At 54.2% G+C, this 16,212-nt stretch overlaps 2 protein-coding genes across 3 annotated transcripts in view; one reads left to right on the top strand and one right to left on the bottom strand.

The window, feature by feature from the left end:
• Positions 1-16,212, bottom strand: part of EVI2B (ecotropic viral integration site 2B) — a 449,729-nt gene that overhangs the window by 183,334 nt on the left and 250,183 nt on the right. The gene's annotated exons all lie outside the window — the stretch shown is intronic.
• The window catches only part of RAB11FIP4 (RAB11 family interacting protein 4), a 120,036-nt gene that overhangs the window by 76,255 nt on the left and 27,569 nt on the right, over positions 1-16,212 (top strand). Inside the window, exon 1 of one of the 2 annotated variants that reach the window (XM_082442275.1) lies at positions 1,003-1,293. The exons of the other annotated variant lie outside the window; for it this stretch is intronic. Coding sequence (XP_082298401.1) covers positions 1,264-1,293 — 30 coding nt within the window. The 5' untranslated portion in view covers positions 1,003-1,263. Of the gene's footprint in view, positions 1-1,002; positions 1,294-16,212 lie in introns of those variants that run through there. 2 annotated transcript variants of the gene reach the window in all.

Below are 16,212 nucleotides of genomic sequence, written 5' to 3'. Positions count from 1 at the left end.
ATTTGCAAGGGAGATACTGGGGAGAAGGAAGTTGAGAGCAAAGAGCCAGAGACAAGGGTGCTGAAAAGTTCTGTGTGTGTGTGTGTGTGTGTGTGTGTGTGTGTGTGTGTGAATTGGTGTTGTACCAAAGGGCCCTGCCCATACCAAGATGCCACCTTGTTGGTCAGTGAGGACTCAGGAACGGCCAAGGTGGCTTCATACGGGCCTGAACCAGACAATTAGGAAGATAAATCCGCTCCCCACCCTCCCCAGTTACACGATACAACGTCAAGTCAAAGGGAAACCACACGTGCAAAATTTACTGGTTTACAGGTTTCCTTCTTTTAATCCGGAGCATAATGAAGATTTATGAGGGGGCACATTTTGGACTTAAATTATATTTACTAGGATCCAACAGAAGGAGTCCGTTCCTTCTTTTGTTTTTTAGTTCTTGTTGCCGCTTGGTTCTTTGTATTCCCGTACTGGTTATAAAGACAGTTTTGACTTTACACGAAAAGATTGAGAAAGTTGTGGGTGGGGTTCAGGATGAGAATCAATTTAGGAGTCACCAGACTCAGGCTGCTGGTGGTGGCGGGCTGTTGGCAGCTCTTCGTTCGCGTCCGCAAATGTGAACCAGGAAGCGGGGACAGCAAACTGAGAGTAGCCTGCAACGGGCAGCGGCGACCACAGCGCCCGCCCGAGAGGCGCTTTAATTTACAAACTCCGTCTCCCGTAATCCCAAGGTCCGGGCCGCCCAAATCCCAGCGGCAGTAACCTTGCTGCGCGGGCTCGACAGGGCCCTGGCGAGCTCCACCTCCGGAGGCACCCCCTCGGGCCGGGGGAGGGGTGCAGTGACCTGGGCCCGCCCCGCGGCCACGCGGCCAATGGTCGGCGCCGCCCCAGCCACCTGCCCCTACCTTAGGGGGCGGGGTTACCTGGGCCCCGCCCCCGCGGCTCGGATTCCCAGGCCGCGCTTCCTCCTCCTCTAGCCCCGCCCCCAGCGCGAGGCCCCGCCCCTTCGAACCCTGAGCCCGGGCGCCTCGTGATGTCACGGCAGCTTTGATACAAAGAGCCCTTCGGCCCACGCGGGTCTCCCGGCAACGGGCGCGGGTGGGGGCGGGGCCGGCGCCTTCAACTGGTGCCGAACCGGGCAAGCAGCCGCGGCTCCGACCGGACTGTTTCTGCGCCCTCCGCTCGGCCGGCGGCATCCCCGTCGGCCCCGCCGACCCGCGCCCGCCCACTTCTCGCCCTTCGGCAGCACACCGACCCGCGGTCGGACTGGGGATGCGCACCCCGCCGGCCCCTGGGGGCCAGGTAAGCGGCGGCCGGGAGGCTCGGGGTCGCGGGGCTCCGGCGACACGCACCTGGCCCGGCCCGCGGCCCCGCCACCGGGGAAGTTGCCGGAACGCGGAACTTCGCCCGCCCCGGGAGGGTCCGCCCTGTCGGCCCTGGCCGGGGAGGTCGGGTTACCTGCCCCCGGCTCGCTGGGCCACAGCGGGGAAGTCGCCCCCGCGCCTCCCCCTCCGACCCTCTGCCGGCGCCCAGGTGCGAGGTTGGGCAGCACTAGCCCTGGGGCGCGGGGAGACGAGGCCAATTCTCTCCTCGGCGCCGTTTCAGAAAGTGTTTTTAGGGAGACCTAGTTGGCCGAAAAGGAGGCTCGTTTGCCCGGACGCCTCCCTTGGGACATCCCCCGTCCTCGCGTCCCACCTCGGCTCCCCGCGCGCCTGCCCCTCCGGGACCAGTGTTGCCCCAGCTCCCTTCTCTTGGCCCCGCCGAGTCCCGAAGCGGGCTCTGCACGGGCGAAGATTTCCCGTAGCTTTCGGAGGCTGCACCGTTCCCGGGCTTCCCTCGTTTCCAGGGTCTGTGCCAGGCAAGAGGGAGGACCAGCCTAGTTCGGGGTTTGGGGACAGGGCCCTGCTCCTTACCAGCCGAGAGGCTGCGGAGGCCGGAGGTGTGCGGGGCCTCCCAGCTCGTAGCTCTCTGGGCCGCAAGAGCCGGCAAGTCCGCCCCGGTAGTAGTTGCTGTTGTCACAGCCGCTTCTCTGCGGACGACAAGCGTCTCTGAGGTCTTGGCGGAGCAGCCTCTGGAGAACCGTGTGTGTGCTGCAGGAACCCTCCCCAGCCCCAGACTTTATTTCTTCTCATCCCTGCACGCTCCAGTGTTCGTCTTTCCACATTTCCCTTTCTTGCTAGCCCTGCTCTCCCACAGATGGCTGGAGGTGACACATCTTTCAGCCCTGAGGGACATGCCAGTATTCCTTGACTGATTGATAGGCCGCCTCCTCAGAGGAGTGTAAGGGGGCTGAGTTCCTGCACTCAGCCTATAGGACTTGGGTGGGAGCCCTCTGGTCTGGTTCCTGTGGATCCACCAAACCTCTGGCCTCCCTACCTGGAGGCGGGTGCTAATCGCAGGGGCTCCTGGGAAGGGGCACCCTCAGGTCCTTTCCCTGGTGAAATGTGGTTACAGTGATTGCCCGGGGGTGGGGGGGGGGAGGGTACCAGCTGTGTGTGTCTCAGACCTCTGCAGCAGTAGAGTTCTTTCTCTCTCTCTCTGTAACCATCTAACCCAGTCCTGGTGGAGTCCTTGAGTCACTGCCATTGACTGGGGTCTTGCCACCCACCTGGCACCAGCTTACTCAGATAGACTGGCCCAAACCTTACCCTGCTGGGCTGGCATTCGTGAAATGCTGATTACGTGCCCAAGGGCTATGACATGCAGACACTTCCCTCCCCTCAAGGTGTTTGAAGGCTGGTGGGAGACTGATAAACTGGGTCTAATTGCTCCCTGCCCAACACCGTCTCCCCAGCTCTCAGGCAAAGTTGATGTGGGTTGTCTCTGAGGTCCCCATGACTAGGCATGTGTGTCCCCTGTGGGATTCTTGAGTAGCAGGCAGATGCTTGGGCACATGCTTGCTGGGGAACAGCTTTGTAATTTGGGGACTCCGGCTTTGATGGAGGGGTGGGGTGGATGACTAAGGCGGGCGGGAGATAAGACAGTGCTCTGGGGACGGACAGGACTAACCAGGCCAGGTGAGCAGGCAGGAGGCGAGACCTTTGCCCCAAGGAAGAGAGACTATCTGGAGCCTGTGCGTAGAAAGGACTTTCAGTCTAGCAAGGGCAGGAAGGAGAAGAAATTAGGGAGACCGGAGCAGCCTGCACTGGGGAGGCACTAGGCTGCAGCTTGAGCGCTTGCTGGTGGGTGTTCTCCTGGCCCCCCACGCTCCTTCCCTGCTGGCCTCTCTTCAGAGCGTTTGGACCCTCCCCAAAGCACACTGGCCCCTTCATGGCCTCTCCTGGCCCCCTCCCCTCCTGCTGGCTCCAGCTACCCTCACACCCAGGGCTGTCTCCTCAGCTGCTTACGGGGGCCCTCACGGCTCTCACCTTCCAGCACCCTCCCCACCCCACATCAGAGTGGCCGGAAACTTCCTTTCCTAGGGCTGCGTTCCCTCCTCTGAGGTGGCCTGTTATGCCAAGGGATGTTTCGCAGCTGATCCTGCTCTAAGGGGCTTCACAGTTTCACTTCACTTTTTATATTTTAGGTGTGGATAGGGAGGAGGCGCAGGGGAGCAGGTGGGAGAGGCTCCCAATAAAATAGCAGGTGAGCAATTCCTGGAAGGCAGGCACCTCAGGCACTCAGGGCCTTAGGCGGGGGAGGGACAGCCCGGGCAGAGGGAGCCCACCCTCTGGCCCTGTGCCCTGGTCCTGTCCCCCGGCGCAAGGCTTATTGCCTTTGGAAGAGGAAGCATCTGTCTGATCTGCCTGCTGTCCGGTGTTGGCAGTGGGCACAGTGCTTTGGCCTTGCTGGGCGTGCAGGATCCCTGGGGTTGGGCTGTGGTCCTCTGTGTCTTGACTCAGCACCTGAGCGTTGATGGCATCAAGTCACTGGCCTCTCGAATGAGGAGGACTGCTCAGGTCTTCCTACTGCCCAGTCCTGCAGCTGGATAATGTGCCCACGGCCAGCCGGGCATGGGACAGGCGTGTGGATTGGGCACATCCACCCGGCATCCTTCTGGACATTGTGTGAACGTATCTCCTGGCTGTGGTACACAGTCCCCTCCGTCAGGTGGCTTCCAGGGCACAGTTCCTTCCCCATGTCTGTTCACCCAGCCCCCACCAGGCACATTGCCCAGTACAGGCAATTCATTCATTCAGCAATATTTGAGCATCTAATTCGTGTTAGATTCTGTGCTGGGCACTGGAGACACAGCAGTGAACCCAACTGGCAATAATCCCTGCCTTCACGGAGCTCACATGACAGCAGAGGGCAGGCAAGCAGGTAAAACCTGCAGCGTGAGAGACGGCAGGAGAGAACGCGGGGTCCTGGGGAGTGCTGGGCAAGGAGTTGTGTTTTTAAACAGAGTTGGCAGGGCAGTCCTCTCTGAGAAGGTGGCCTCTGACCGAAGAGGCCCAGGCAGGGGAAACAGCAACCGCAAAGGCCCTGAGGTGGGACCGCGGCTGGCGAGGTGCATCCACGGGCCTGCAGGGAGGCCGCTGTGATTGGAGAGTGAGCCAGGGGACGGGACGGAGAGGCCAGGGGGCGCCCGATGCTGCCAGGCAACAGCCGGGATCCCAGGAGGAGAACAGTAGCACAGCTGAGATTAGAAATTCCCGGGCACAGAATGCATTTCAGTGCTCTGTCCTCTTTAGACCCTTGCTGTTGAGGGGTTTGGGCCTGAAGGTGTTCCTTGGGGAGAGGTGCCTGCATGTGGCCATCGCTGCGTGGACTTCCTGCTCTCAGCGCGGGTCGGGTCAGATGAGCCTCTCTGAGTGGATATGGAAACCGTCCTTGCCAGACTGTTGATACGAGCCAAAACCACCGGGGTGCCGTCTGTACAGCTGTCTAAGCAGGCAGATCACGGTCGGGGCTGTCCCCGTCCCCACGGGCCAGTGCTACGGGGGTGCAGCAGGTGCAGCGCTCAAGACCCACAAGGTAGCCGGCAGCCCCCCCGGGTCGGTGCTCTGGCCAGCCACTCCCAGGGCTCTGCTTCCTTGTCCCCTCCTTGGGCTCCCTCTTCACTCCCTCTACTCGTGGCCAGGTGGCAGCTCGCTTCTGTGCCCCGGTCTCCTTAGGAGCCCAGCAGAGGTGCTCACGCACCTGATCTGTGTATAGCTGGGGGCCCCAAGTGTGTGTGTGTGTGTGTGTGTGTGTGTGTGGAGTGGAAGGAGAGAATAGGCATTCAGAAATCAGTGCATCCTCCGAGGGGCGCGCGGAGGTCTGAGGAGGTAGCTCGGTGGCCCAGAGCGGGGGACTCCGGGTGACCTCAGCCCAGCTTCGTCTGGCAGGCGGTACGAGTAATACCGACTTTTCTACCCCCTTCTTGACTTCCTTCAAGAAAGGGGAAGTTGCCCGACTCTTGGGCATTTTTGTAATTGATTCAACCTGCTTCATCTTCCCAGACAAGTGGGTTCTTTCCCAGCAATGTAAACACGACTCAAACGAAAACAAAGCTTTGTAGCGGCTATTGTTAATATCTGTGGCTCTGCTCGTGGGTGCTTTTCTCTTGTAAGGGATCCAGAAGAGGAAGGCCTGAACAGAACTGGAGTGTGGGAGAGTGGGCGGGAACCCTCTCACTCTTGAGTCATCTTTTGTCACCCCGACCCTCCTGAGCTCTGCAGGCCTAATTACCATAAAAAGGGGTCTCACGTGTGTCACGTGGCCAGTGCTGTCTGCAGTGGACCCGGGGTAAGAGAGCTGAGAGGGCTCTGCTGTCAGCACCAGACTTCAGTCTCCCTCTTGGGATAGGAGAGACACAGGAGCAAGTTTCTCCTTCCTGCACACCGGTTTTCCTGGGAGAAACGCCTGCCTCGAAACACAGGTGCCTTCATCTCGTGCTCGGTAACCCAAGGCCTGTTTTCTTAAAACAGGAAAAAAGTGTCAGAGCCAGGAAACACCTGGGTCTAGGTCCTGGCCCTGCCGCTTGCTAGTTGTGGGACTTTGGGCAAGCTACCTCGCCTTCCTGAGCCTCAGTTTCCCCACTCCCGGAATGAGAGTGATGATAGTAGCCACCTCACAGGGTGATGATGCAGGTATAATGAGCTGCCGTGACCTAGAATACCCAGAGCGGGTCCTGACGCTTGCTTGGCTGGGGCCTGGTGGACGGTTAGGTAGCTAGAAGCAGGATAGTGTGGTCCCTGCGAGCCTGGGCTCCGGCGTCGGGCTGTCTGGGTTCAGGTCCTGGTTCTGCCAGTTGCTGTGTGTGGAATCTTAGGCAAATCATTTAACCTCTCTCTGCCTCCGTTTCCTTGTCTGTGAAAAGAGAATGATGCTATATTACCTCTCTCATAAGGTTGTTAACGTGGATCAAATATGTAAAGGTATGAAAAGCACTTAAGACAATGCTTGGCTTACAAGCGAGCTGTTATTTTTAGTTCCTTCAGGCTTCTGCTGGTTTGATTCTTGTGACTGATAACCTTAGCTCCTAACAGAACTTCTTGCAGGGAAGATGTCAGCCCCAAAACGGGAAGGTGGCAGGGGAAAAACTGGGCTACCAGAGGACAGGAGGAGCAAGATTCCACTTCCTCAGCGGCTGCGCTTTTAAATAAACCACCTTGGCCTTTGCAGATGCGGACTCTGGGGCTGGGTGAAGTGACTGGCGCCTGCCCGAGAGGCAGTCTGTGAATGAGATGCAAAGCACGTTCCCAGGTGACGGACATCTCCCCGGGCTTGGTGTGGAACTGTGCCTGGTCCTTCCTCCCAGAGGCCGCCTGCTCTGCCGGCCGTGGCCCCTCTACCCAGGAGAGTGGGTCCGCGCCTCTGCCCACTGCCCTTCGCCTCCAGCCGGGACCTGCCTCTCTCTCCACCTGTGCTCAGCTGGAAAAGCCAGCTTGGAGCAGGGCTGCCCGTCTGCCGCTGCCAACACAGTCCCTGCCTTGTTGAAGCACTGTGGCTCTGGCTGGCTGCAGGCCCCAGGAGATCTGGAGAGGGGCCAGGTATAGAAAGGTGTGGGCTCTGCAGCCACCCAGCCACGTCAAGTGACTGCCCTTGGTAGTTTTCCAAGGAGCAAACCTGCCTGTCTGTCTAGCTTGGCTGCTCAGAGGTCTCCAGCTCCACTGAGGCGAGGCTGGCCGGGCTGGCTGGTCAGGTGAGCGGTGGTGAGGACAGCCTCTGGCTGACAGCGTTGAGTAACCTTGAATTGATGGCCTCCTGGCGAAATGAGAGTTCTTGTTGACAAGGCAGGTCTGGCCAGCACATTGTTGTGTGATTATCTGCAAGAGTTATTAGCAGAGGAGGAGCTCACAGCAGCAGGTGTGTGTGTGTGTGTGTGTGCACGCGCGCGGAAGTGCATGCACGGAGTTGTCATTACCCTTCGGTGTACGCACGCGCACACACAGAGGAACTGGCTGAATCCCCGTTCCCCACCAATAGTCACACTGTATTTTATAGATTCTAAGACATAACTTTTTCCTCACATTTTAACATCTCAAATTGCTATGTGTCATACGTTTGCTGGTATGTTATAATTTAATTGACAGTGCCGTTTCTTGGTACACTCGAAATAACAGTGCATCTTAAAATCAAAGACATCTTGGATTTAATGAAACACAGAAACTAGGTAACCACTAGAGAATTTACATAATTTGCCCAGTTTCTTTGAGGAAGGAAGTAGAGCCACCTTGTAGTGGTGGGAGGATTTAAAAAGCAACACTCTGATGTGGTTCAAGGGAATGAGCTTGGGTACTGGGCAGACCTGGGCTCAGTTTCCAGCTCTACAGCTCAGAAGCTGTGTGACCTTGGGAAAGTAGAGCAACCTCTCTGAGCCTTGGGTTGTTCCTCTACCAGATGCGGGTCATGGCTCCACAATCATCAGGATTGTGTGTGAGGCACCTTTCCCTGTTTCTCTCTTGCTGGGTACTGTCTGAGGTCATACTGCTCCCTTCCACCTGGGTTGAAAGGGAAAATGAAGGCAGGGAGTGGGTCCTTGGCCTTTCCAAGGTAACAGAGGGAAACTGGCCTTCATATCTTGGCTTCCTGACTCAGTTTACAATCCTTAAACATCATCTTTTCCTTCCTTCCCTCCTCTTCCCACTTTGTCTGAGTTTTCATTTTCACATGTTTCCCTTTAGCAATTTTCTTTCAAATCTCTCTCCTCTCCCTTTCTATAAAATCTTCCCACGTGTAGCCTCTTTGAAGCTCCCTGTGGTGGGAAAGGGGAAGGGGCTATGCCCCGTGGCCAGGGTGGCACAAGCCCCAGGAGCCTCAGTGGACAGTAGTCCGTGGTCTAGTGTGCTGTGGTCCCTGCAACCTTCAGCTCAAGTCCAAGTTCTGGTGCCACCAGCCCAGCTAATTCCTGTGCCCGTGGCCTGCAGGGCTCAGCCCGAGAGGCTGCTCCAATGCTAAGTGTTGGACCCTGCCATCTCCAAGTGTGTTTAGCATTCCTGTACCTTCCTTGCTGTATTGAAATCAGACCTTGTTCAAACCCTAGTCCAGCTAGCTCTGTGACCTTTTCAAATTGGTTAACCTCTCTGAGCCCCAGTTTTTGCATCTGAACGATGGCTGACGCACAAAAACACCCAGCACATGCTAGGTGCCTAACAGATGCATTCTTTCCTGGTCTTCCTCAAATGTTGAAGACCACCCTGTGTTTCTTTAGCTGGGTGCCAAGGGCTCAGGGAGTGCCAGCTGACAGTGTCGCTCCAAGTAAATGCCCTGAGACAGATGGAAAAGTTCAGGGCAAGGAATAGTGCGGGTGAAGGCATGGGGGCCTGCCTCGATAAGCGGGATGTGGTGGGTGGGCTGGCTCGGCTGCAGGGGGAGGGAGTGGGGTGAGCAGTCAGTGCCTTGGCACCTGTGGGGGGTGAGATTGACAAGGGGGGCTGCTCCCTAAGGGAGGAGCAGGGCTGGGGGAGCCGCAGGCCGAGGGCTCAGTGAGAGACGGTGGCTGGAGGGAGACCTTCAGAGTGGGCAGTGGTCTTAAAGCTTATTTTTGTCAGCGGTCTCCTCTCTGCCTCTCAAGATGCTGATGAAAGCCAGTAGCCCTACGTCCTTAGTTTTGTGTATAGTGTCAGGGGTTGGTAGCCCTTTTTTTTTTTTTTAATAAATTTATTTTATTTATTTATTTATTTTTGGCTCCATTGGGGCTTCGTTGCTGCGCGCGGGCTTTCTCTAGTTGTGTTGAGCGAGGCTGCTCTTTGTTCCGGTGCGCGGGCTTCTCACTGCAGTGGCTTCTCTTGTTGTGGAGCACGGGCTCTAGGTGCGCAGGCTTCAGTAGTCGTGGCATGCAGGCTTAGTTGCTCCGCGGCATGTGGGATCTTCCCGGACCAGGGCTCAAACCCGTGTCCCCTGCATTGGCAGGCAGATTCTTAACCACTGAGCCACCAGGGAAGCCCTCGCAGCCCTCTTTTGATGAGGTGGTGTTGGGTCTCTGGCATAAAGGTGGACCTCTGTCCTTCGGGTGTACCAAGGGGTGTAATGAATTAAACCAGCCCTAAGAGAAACAGAGCTGCAGGTGGGGCAGATCTTTGCTTTCAAAGAGCCTATAATACCTGGTGCAGTGGCCCCTGTGGGACCCCCAGGAGGCAAGGCTACCACACAGCTCCTGGCTGGGGACAGGGGGAGCCAGTGGGTAGCTGTGCCAAGGCTGGGATGGAAAAGCTTCCCCCTCCTCTCCTTAAAATGGTACATGAGGGGCGGGGGAGGTGAGGAGGAGGACCCAGCCTGGCGTGTGCCTCCTTACCCGGTGCCCCAGGGAGAGTCACGGGCAGAGACAGGGCTCACCGGAGAGAGGGTGCCCAGAGATGGCTGGAGGGCTCTAGAAGCTCAGTTCTGGGCCTGGGAGTGAGGGGCGTGGGTGGAGGGTGGAGGGAGGGCGTTGGCCTCCCAGATACAGTGACTTTCTAACTGGGGCTTGTTTAGGGACAGGCATGTGTGACCCAGGGAGGAATTGTGTTTCAGGCATAAGGGACATCACGTGCCAGGGCTTGGGGGCTGGGGGGTAAAGCTGGACAGGAGCTTGGGGTATGAAGGGAGCGGGAGGGGCAGCGTCATGTCCTGAGGCCGAGACTGCCGTGGGGCCTGTGTGTGCTGGCCTGAGGAGTCAGGACCTGGTTCTGTGGCCAGTGGGGAGCCCCCAGGCTCTTTGAGGGCGTCTTGAGGGACTTCAGTACTCTAGGACTCCCTGGGGGCCTCCCCGCTCTGAGCCCCAAGCTATGGCTGCTGGCGGGACCTAGTGCTCTCCCCCATCCCCATTGCGGGGGGCGCCTGGGAAGGGACCTGAGCCGGCTCAGCCTGCCCTGGCCAGCTGTGCGCTGGTGGCCCCAGTGCAGGGCTGCACCCCTGGAACCGGCAGCTTGGATAGCTGGACCTGGCAAAGGCTGCAGAACAAAAAGGGACCCCTCGACTGAGCCTGCCGGGAGCACTGCCGAGGACTCTGGGCTGATGGAAGGTGCTGGAAGGTTACAAAAACAGAGAGCCTGGCAGGGGAGCTCTGTGGGGTGAGGAGGAGGAGAGTCGCCGTGTCATTGGCCTACCTGATCTCACCCTGTCCACTCCAGGAGGACGGGTCAGAAGGAGCCTTGGCCGTCAGCTGTGGGTAAACGCTGGCACCTGCTTGGCCTTTCAAGGCCCGAGGCTTTCTGTGGCAGAGAGAGGCTGGGGTGGGCACCCAGCCTAGCTCTGGACTGTCAGCTCTGCCCAGGTGTGCCCCCCCAGGAGGTTTTGTCACATCGTTTGAGGGTGCCCTGCTGAAGGAGTGCAGCTGGGCCCACCTGGTGGGCTCTCGGGGGCGGAGGACTGGCCCCTGCCATCCCTTCCCCAGCCTTCACTTTAAACTCCTCTTATCAGGATTGTAACACAGGGAACCCCCAAGACAAGCCCCACAGACTCTTGGCTGTGTGAGTAATTAAGCCCTCACTTCAGACGGCCACATCTTTCAAAGCTCTAATTTGTAGCCCAAAATAGTTGCCTGTTCAGAGAGCCAGGAGAGCCCCTGATGGGCCCCCCTTTCAACGTGCAGCCTGTGGATTCGCTTTTGACGTTTGAGTTGCTCTCCACCTGGCCCATGGTTTCCTCAGGAAGAGCCGTAGATATGATGGCTGGTGGGAACTGGGGCTTCCCGGCAGGTACTTGGGGAATCTTTTTTTGAGAATTTAGAGGGGGCAATGGAAGTTAAGGTTCCTGATTCAGGTTCCCATGGCTCCACCTTTCTGTGTGATGACAAATGGGCGTGGAGAGAAAAATCACAGCATCACTTCAGGGCAGAGTGGATTAAATTCTCTGGACACCGGGTCCTCATCTGTAGGGAGGAGACAGTATTTATTTGCAGGATTTTTAGGGGAGGAAAATGAGACCCGCCTCAGTAAAGCATGTAGCAGACGCCGGCCACGTGGTCGGCGCTCCCTTGGGTTACCTTCCTTTCCTTGCTTCCTCTCAGGTGTGGCTCCACCTGGCCTTTTGTAGACAGATCTTGCGTGTGGATTCGGGGAGTTGGATGGGGGGTACTCGGCCAACAGGAAACACCTCCCTTGACCTGCAGCCTCTCCAGGCTGACATGCCTGGAATTCTTGGGACTGGCTGCTGGGTTTGGTTTCCAGATGTGGAAGCAATTTAAGTTCTGTTTTCATAATCCCCAACAGTTTGCCTCCAAAGTCCATGTTCTCTTTTGAAAATCAAGACCTTTGGCTCTGCCTACTTCAGGGGCAGTGGGGGAGACTAGCTGGCCTGTTGGAACCCTTTGTGTTCAGGAGGTAGATTCACCAGGGCACTCAGATCTGGGACCCTGGGCTTTGTTGGGACAGTTAGACCCCATCAAGGGCTTGATGCCTGTGGGAGCAAAAGCCGACCCTGGGACCTCCTCCCCTGTGGGTTTTCCTTGGAGGTGGGTCACTTAGCCAAATTCAGCTGCAGTGTCTGCCTGGCCTCTTGGTCACCATCACTGACCCTAGACAGCCAGCCTTGGGGCGGGGGAGGGGACTCTGGTTCTGGCAGTGTCAGGGGGAGGCTGGCATCACAGCCGAGGAGGGTGCCCACATGTCCCAGGAGTGGTAGAACGCCCTCCTTCCTAAACTGACCACAACAGAGGGAAGAAGTCTGCCCTAGATTCCAAGTAGCCAGAAATACTGCCTGGCATGGAGAAACTGGTAATATCTTGCTCAATTACTAGGCACTGCTGGCCACAGAGGTGACCTGGCCCAGGGTTAGAGGCTCTGTGGTTCCAGGGCTAACTGCTGATCTCTTGTCAACCAGACACTATTTAGGCAAAATAACTTTTATATTTGTACTATAACTACACTGTGTACAGTTCTGGGCAAACAAAAATTGCCTTTGCAATTTTAAGTGCCCGTGATTGAACTGCACACACGCTTCTCTACAACGAAACTATAATACCTATGCTATTGAGAGAACGCAAGAAATGGAAATAATTTACTTAGATCCGTGTATAAAGTGCTTATGAAACATTGTCCTGATAATCGTAGATCCACCAGGCTTCAGTGTCAGCAAAATACAGTCTCTTTAGAAGCAGCGATATCTCAAAATGATCATGGAAGGGAAGCCAGCGATTCCTTTGACCAAAAAAAAAAAAAAAAAATCCCAAGTTTCTTGACAAGGTTCTGGAGATTCAGTAGTTAGTTCTCTATGGAGGTTGAATTGAATTGACCTTGAAGGAATTTGCTCTTATTATCCAGGTGGGAAGGTGGGTGGAAAACACAGACCTAGTTGAGGGGTCTCCACACAGCCTTCCTAGAGGAGGAGGAAAGAGTATTATTAGTTTGCTAGGGCTACCCTAACAGTACTCCCTGGTCATGTGTGTGTCTGTATGTGCGTGTCTGTGTCTGTCCACGTCCTAATTTCCTAATAAGGACGCTGGTCATACTGGATTAGGGCCACCCTTATAACCTCATTTTAATTTAATTACCTCTTTGAAGACCCTGTCTCCAAACACAGTTATGTTCTAAGAGACTGCTGGTTGCGGGGGGAGGGGGACACAATTCTGCCCATAACAGAAAGGCTCTCCGGAATCATCCTCCAAGGGGGGAGGAGGAGGAGGAGGAGGAGGGTGAGCGGAGCCTGGCCCCCAGGGAGAGCCCGAGAGGAGGGGAGGTAGCTCTGCCTTCAGGCAAAGGCCCGCCATTGATGAAGGGCCCTTCACATTCTTACAGCTTGAGCCGCCCCTGCCTCTTGATCTAGTCATTTGTAATCTAGACTGCTGACACTTCAGCTCTTATTCTCAAGGGTTGGTTTTACCCGAGGAGGTTGTGCTGGTCCTCAGAGCTCCCTCTTTCCGCTGACTCTGCCTTTAGGATAGCATTTTTAAAGGATGGCTGCCCCCTTCCATAGTTCTTTTATTTATTTATTTTTTTTAATTTAATTTTATTTATTTATTTATTCATGGCTGTGTTGGGTCTTCGTTTCTGTGCGAGGGCTTTCTCTAGTTGTGGCAAGCGGGGGCCACTCTTCATCGCGGTGCGCGGGCCTCTCACTATCGCGGCCTCTCTTGTTGCAGAGCACAGGCTCCAGACGTGCAGGCTCAGCAGTTGTGACTCACGGGCCTAGTTGCTCCGCGGCATGTGGGATCCTCCCAGACCAGGGCTCGAACCCGTGTCCCCTGCATTGGCAGGCAGATTCTCAACCACTGCGCCACCAGGGAAGCCCCATAGTTCTTTTATTTTTAAAAACTTTTTTAAAGTCTATTCAGATCCTTCATGCATTTTATTTATTTTATTTTATTAATTAACTAATTAATTTGGCTGCGCCACGCAGCATGCGGGATCCTAGTTCCCCGACCAGGGATCGAACCCGCACCACCCTCCCGCCCCCCAATGGAAGCGCGGAGTCTTAACCACTGGACCACCAGGGATGTCCCCCGACATTCCTTTTAAATGGAGCTAAGTTTATGAGAGATTTTACACTTTTCCTTAACCAGTTCAGCAAGCTTGGGGCAACTATCTTTCACGCTCTATGTATGTAAGGTTTACTTCTGACGTATTGAAAAAAATGAGAGCTGTAAGAACTGATTATGGGAGGCCACTGTGGGTGGGACTGGCCACCATTCTCGGCCACCAACCTGCGGGACTCCCATAGGTTTTGCCGTAAGCAGTGCCCTGCGGTGGCTCACAGCACCTGCTCCCCAGCCCTCGTGGCTCCTGAACCCACCATACAGCCCCTGCCGTAGCCGTGCCTCCGTCACCACACAAGGGGACCCCACAGTGTTTCACGGGGAGCCCAGACCAGCCCCTGCAACCAGGACAGACCATCAGGGAGCTGGTCGTGGAGGAAGACTGCACCGTTAAGGGTTCTCGTGCCCGGGTGCTCCCCGGGGCTGCTACCGTATTTGCTTTATCTCTGTGTGGGAGATTTTCTTCTGAGCCGTTTGAAATAAAATTCGGCAAGATGTTATTAAAACTAAGGGCATTTCTCCTTCATAACTAGATACCGTTAACACACCTAGCAAGATCGAGCATCATTCCCTAATATCACCCAGTATCTACTCCATACTCCAGTTTCCCTACTTGTCCCCAGAAGATCTTTTACAGCTAGGTGGTGGTTTGCTTGCTTGCTTGCTTGTTTGAACCGGGATCTAATCAAAGATAACATTCAGTTTTTATATCTCTTGGTTAATTGAAAACAGTAGTTCTCCCAGTGTGGCCCTGGGACCAATAGCATCGGTATAACCTGACAACTTGTTAGAAATGCACTTAAATTAAAAAAAAAACCTATTTCAACCTATTGAAATGCACATTTTCAGACCTCACCCCAAACCTACTGAATCAGAAACTGATTCAGTCTGAGTTTTAACAATCCACCGCACACTCCAAATGACTCTAAAGTTTGAGAACCACTCGTCTAGAAAAATCCCCCTCCCTCTTCTTCTTTTTTTTTTTAACATCTTTATTGGAGTAAATTGCTTTACAATGGTGTGTTAGTTTCTGCTTTATAACAAACTGAATCAGTTATACATATACATAGGTCCCCATATCTCTTCCCTCTTGTGTCTCCCACCCTCCCTATCCCACCCCTCTAGGTGGTCACAAAGCACCGAGCTGATCTCCCTGTGCTATGCGGCTGCTTCCTACTAGCTATCTATTTTACGTTTGGTAGTGTATATATGTCCATGCTACTCTCTCACTTTGTCCTAGCTTACCCTTCCCCATCCCCGTATCCTCAAGTCCATTCTCTAGTAGGTCTGTGTCGAATAAAGTCTTGCCCCTAGGTTCTTCATGACCATTTTTTTTTTTTTGGATTCCATATACATGTGTTAGCATACGGTATTTGTTTTTCTCTTTCTGACTTACTTCACTCTGTATGACAGACTCTAGGTCCATCCACCTCACTACAGATAACTCAAATTCGTTTCTTTTTATGGCTGAGTAATACTCCATTGTATATATGTGCCACATCTTCTTTATCTATTTATCTGTTGATGGACACTTAGGTTGCTTCCATGTCCTGGCTATTGTAAATAGAGCTGCAATGAACATTTTGGTACATGACTCTTTTTGAATTATGGTTTCTCAGGGTATATGCCCAGTAGTGGGATTGCTGGGTCGTATGGTAGTTCTATTTGTAGTTTTTTAAGGACCCTCCATACTGTCCTCCATAGTGGCTGTATCAATTTACATTCCCACCAACAGTGCAAGAGGGTTCCCTTTTCTCCACACCTCTCCAGCATTTATTGTTTGTAGATTTTTTGATGATGGCCATTCTGACCGATGTGAGGTGATACCTCATTGTAGTTTTGATTTGCATTTCTCTAATGATTAATGATGTCAAACATTCTTTCATGTGTTTGTTGGCAATCTGTATGTCTTCTTTGGAGAAATGTCTGTTTAGGTCTTCTGCCCATTGTTGGATTGGGTTGTTTGTTTTTTTGATATTGAGCTGCATGAGCTGTTTGTAAATTTTGGAGATTAATCCTTTGTCAGTTGCTTCATTTGCAAATATTTTCTCCCATTCTAAGGGTTGTCTTTTCGTCTTGTTTGTGGTTTCCTTTGTTGTGCAAAAGCTTTTAAGTTTCATTAGGTCCCATTTGTTTATTCTTGTTTTTATTTCCATTTTTCTAAGAGGTGGGTCAAAAAGGATCTTGCTGTGATTTATGTCATAGAGTGTTCTGCCTATGTTTTCCTCTAAGAGTTTGATAGTGTCTGGCCTTACATTTAGGTCTTTAATCCATTTTGAGTTTGTTTTTGTGTATGGTGTTAGGGAGTGTTCTAATTTCATTCTTTTCATATAGCTGTCCAGTTTTCCCAGCACCACTTATAGAAGAGGCTGTCTTTTCTCCACTGTATATTCTTGCCTCCT

The sequence above is a fragment of the Balaenoptera physalus genome (genome assembly GCF_965194825.1).
Source record: "Balaenoptera physalus genome assembly, chromosome: 20".
In the NCBI taxonomy this organism is placed as follows: Eukaryota; Metazoa; Chordata; class Mammalia; order Artiodactyla; family Balaenopteridae; genus Balaenoptera; species Balaenoptera physalus.
The sequence above is the reverse complement of the archived record's forward strand: the minus strand, read 5'-3'. Positions and strand labels throughout refer to the sequence as shown.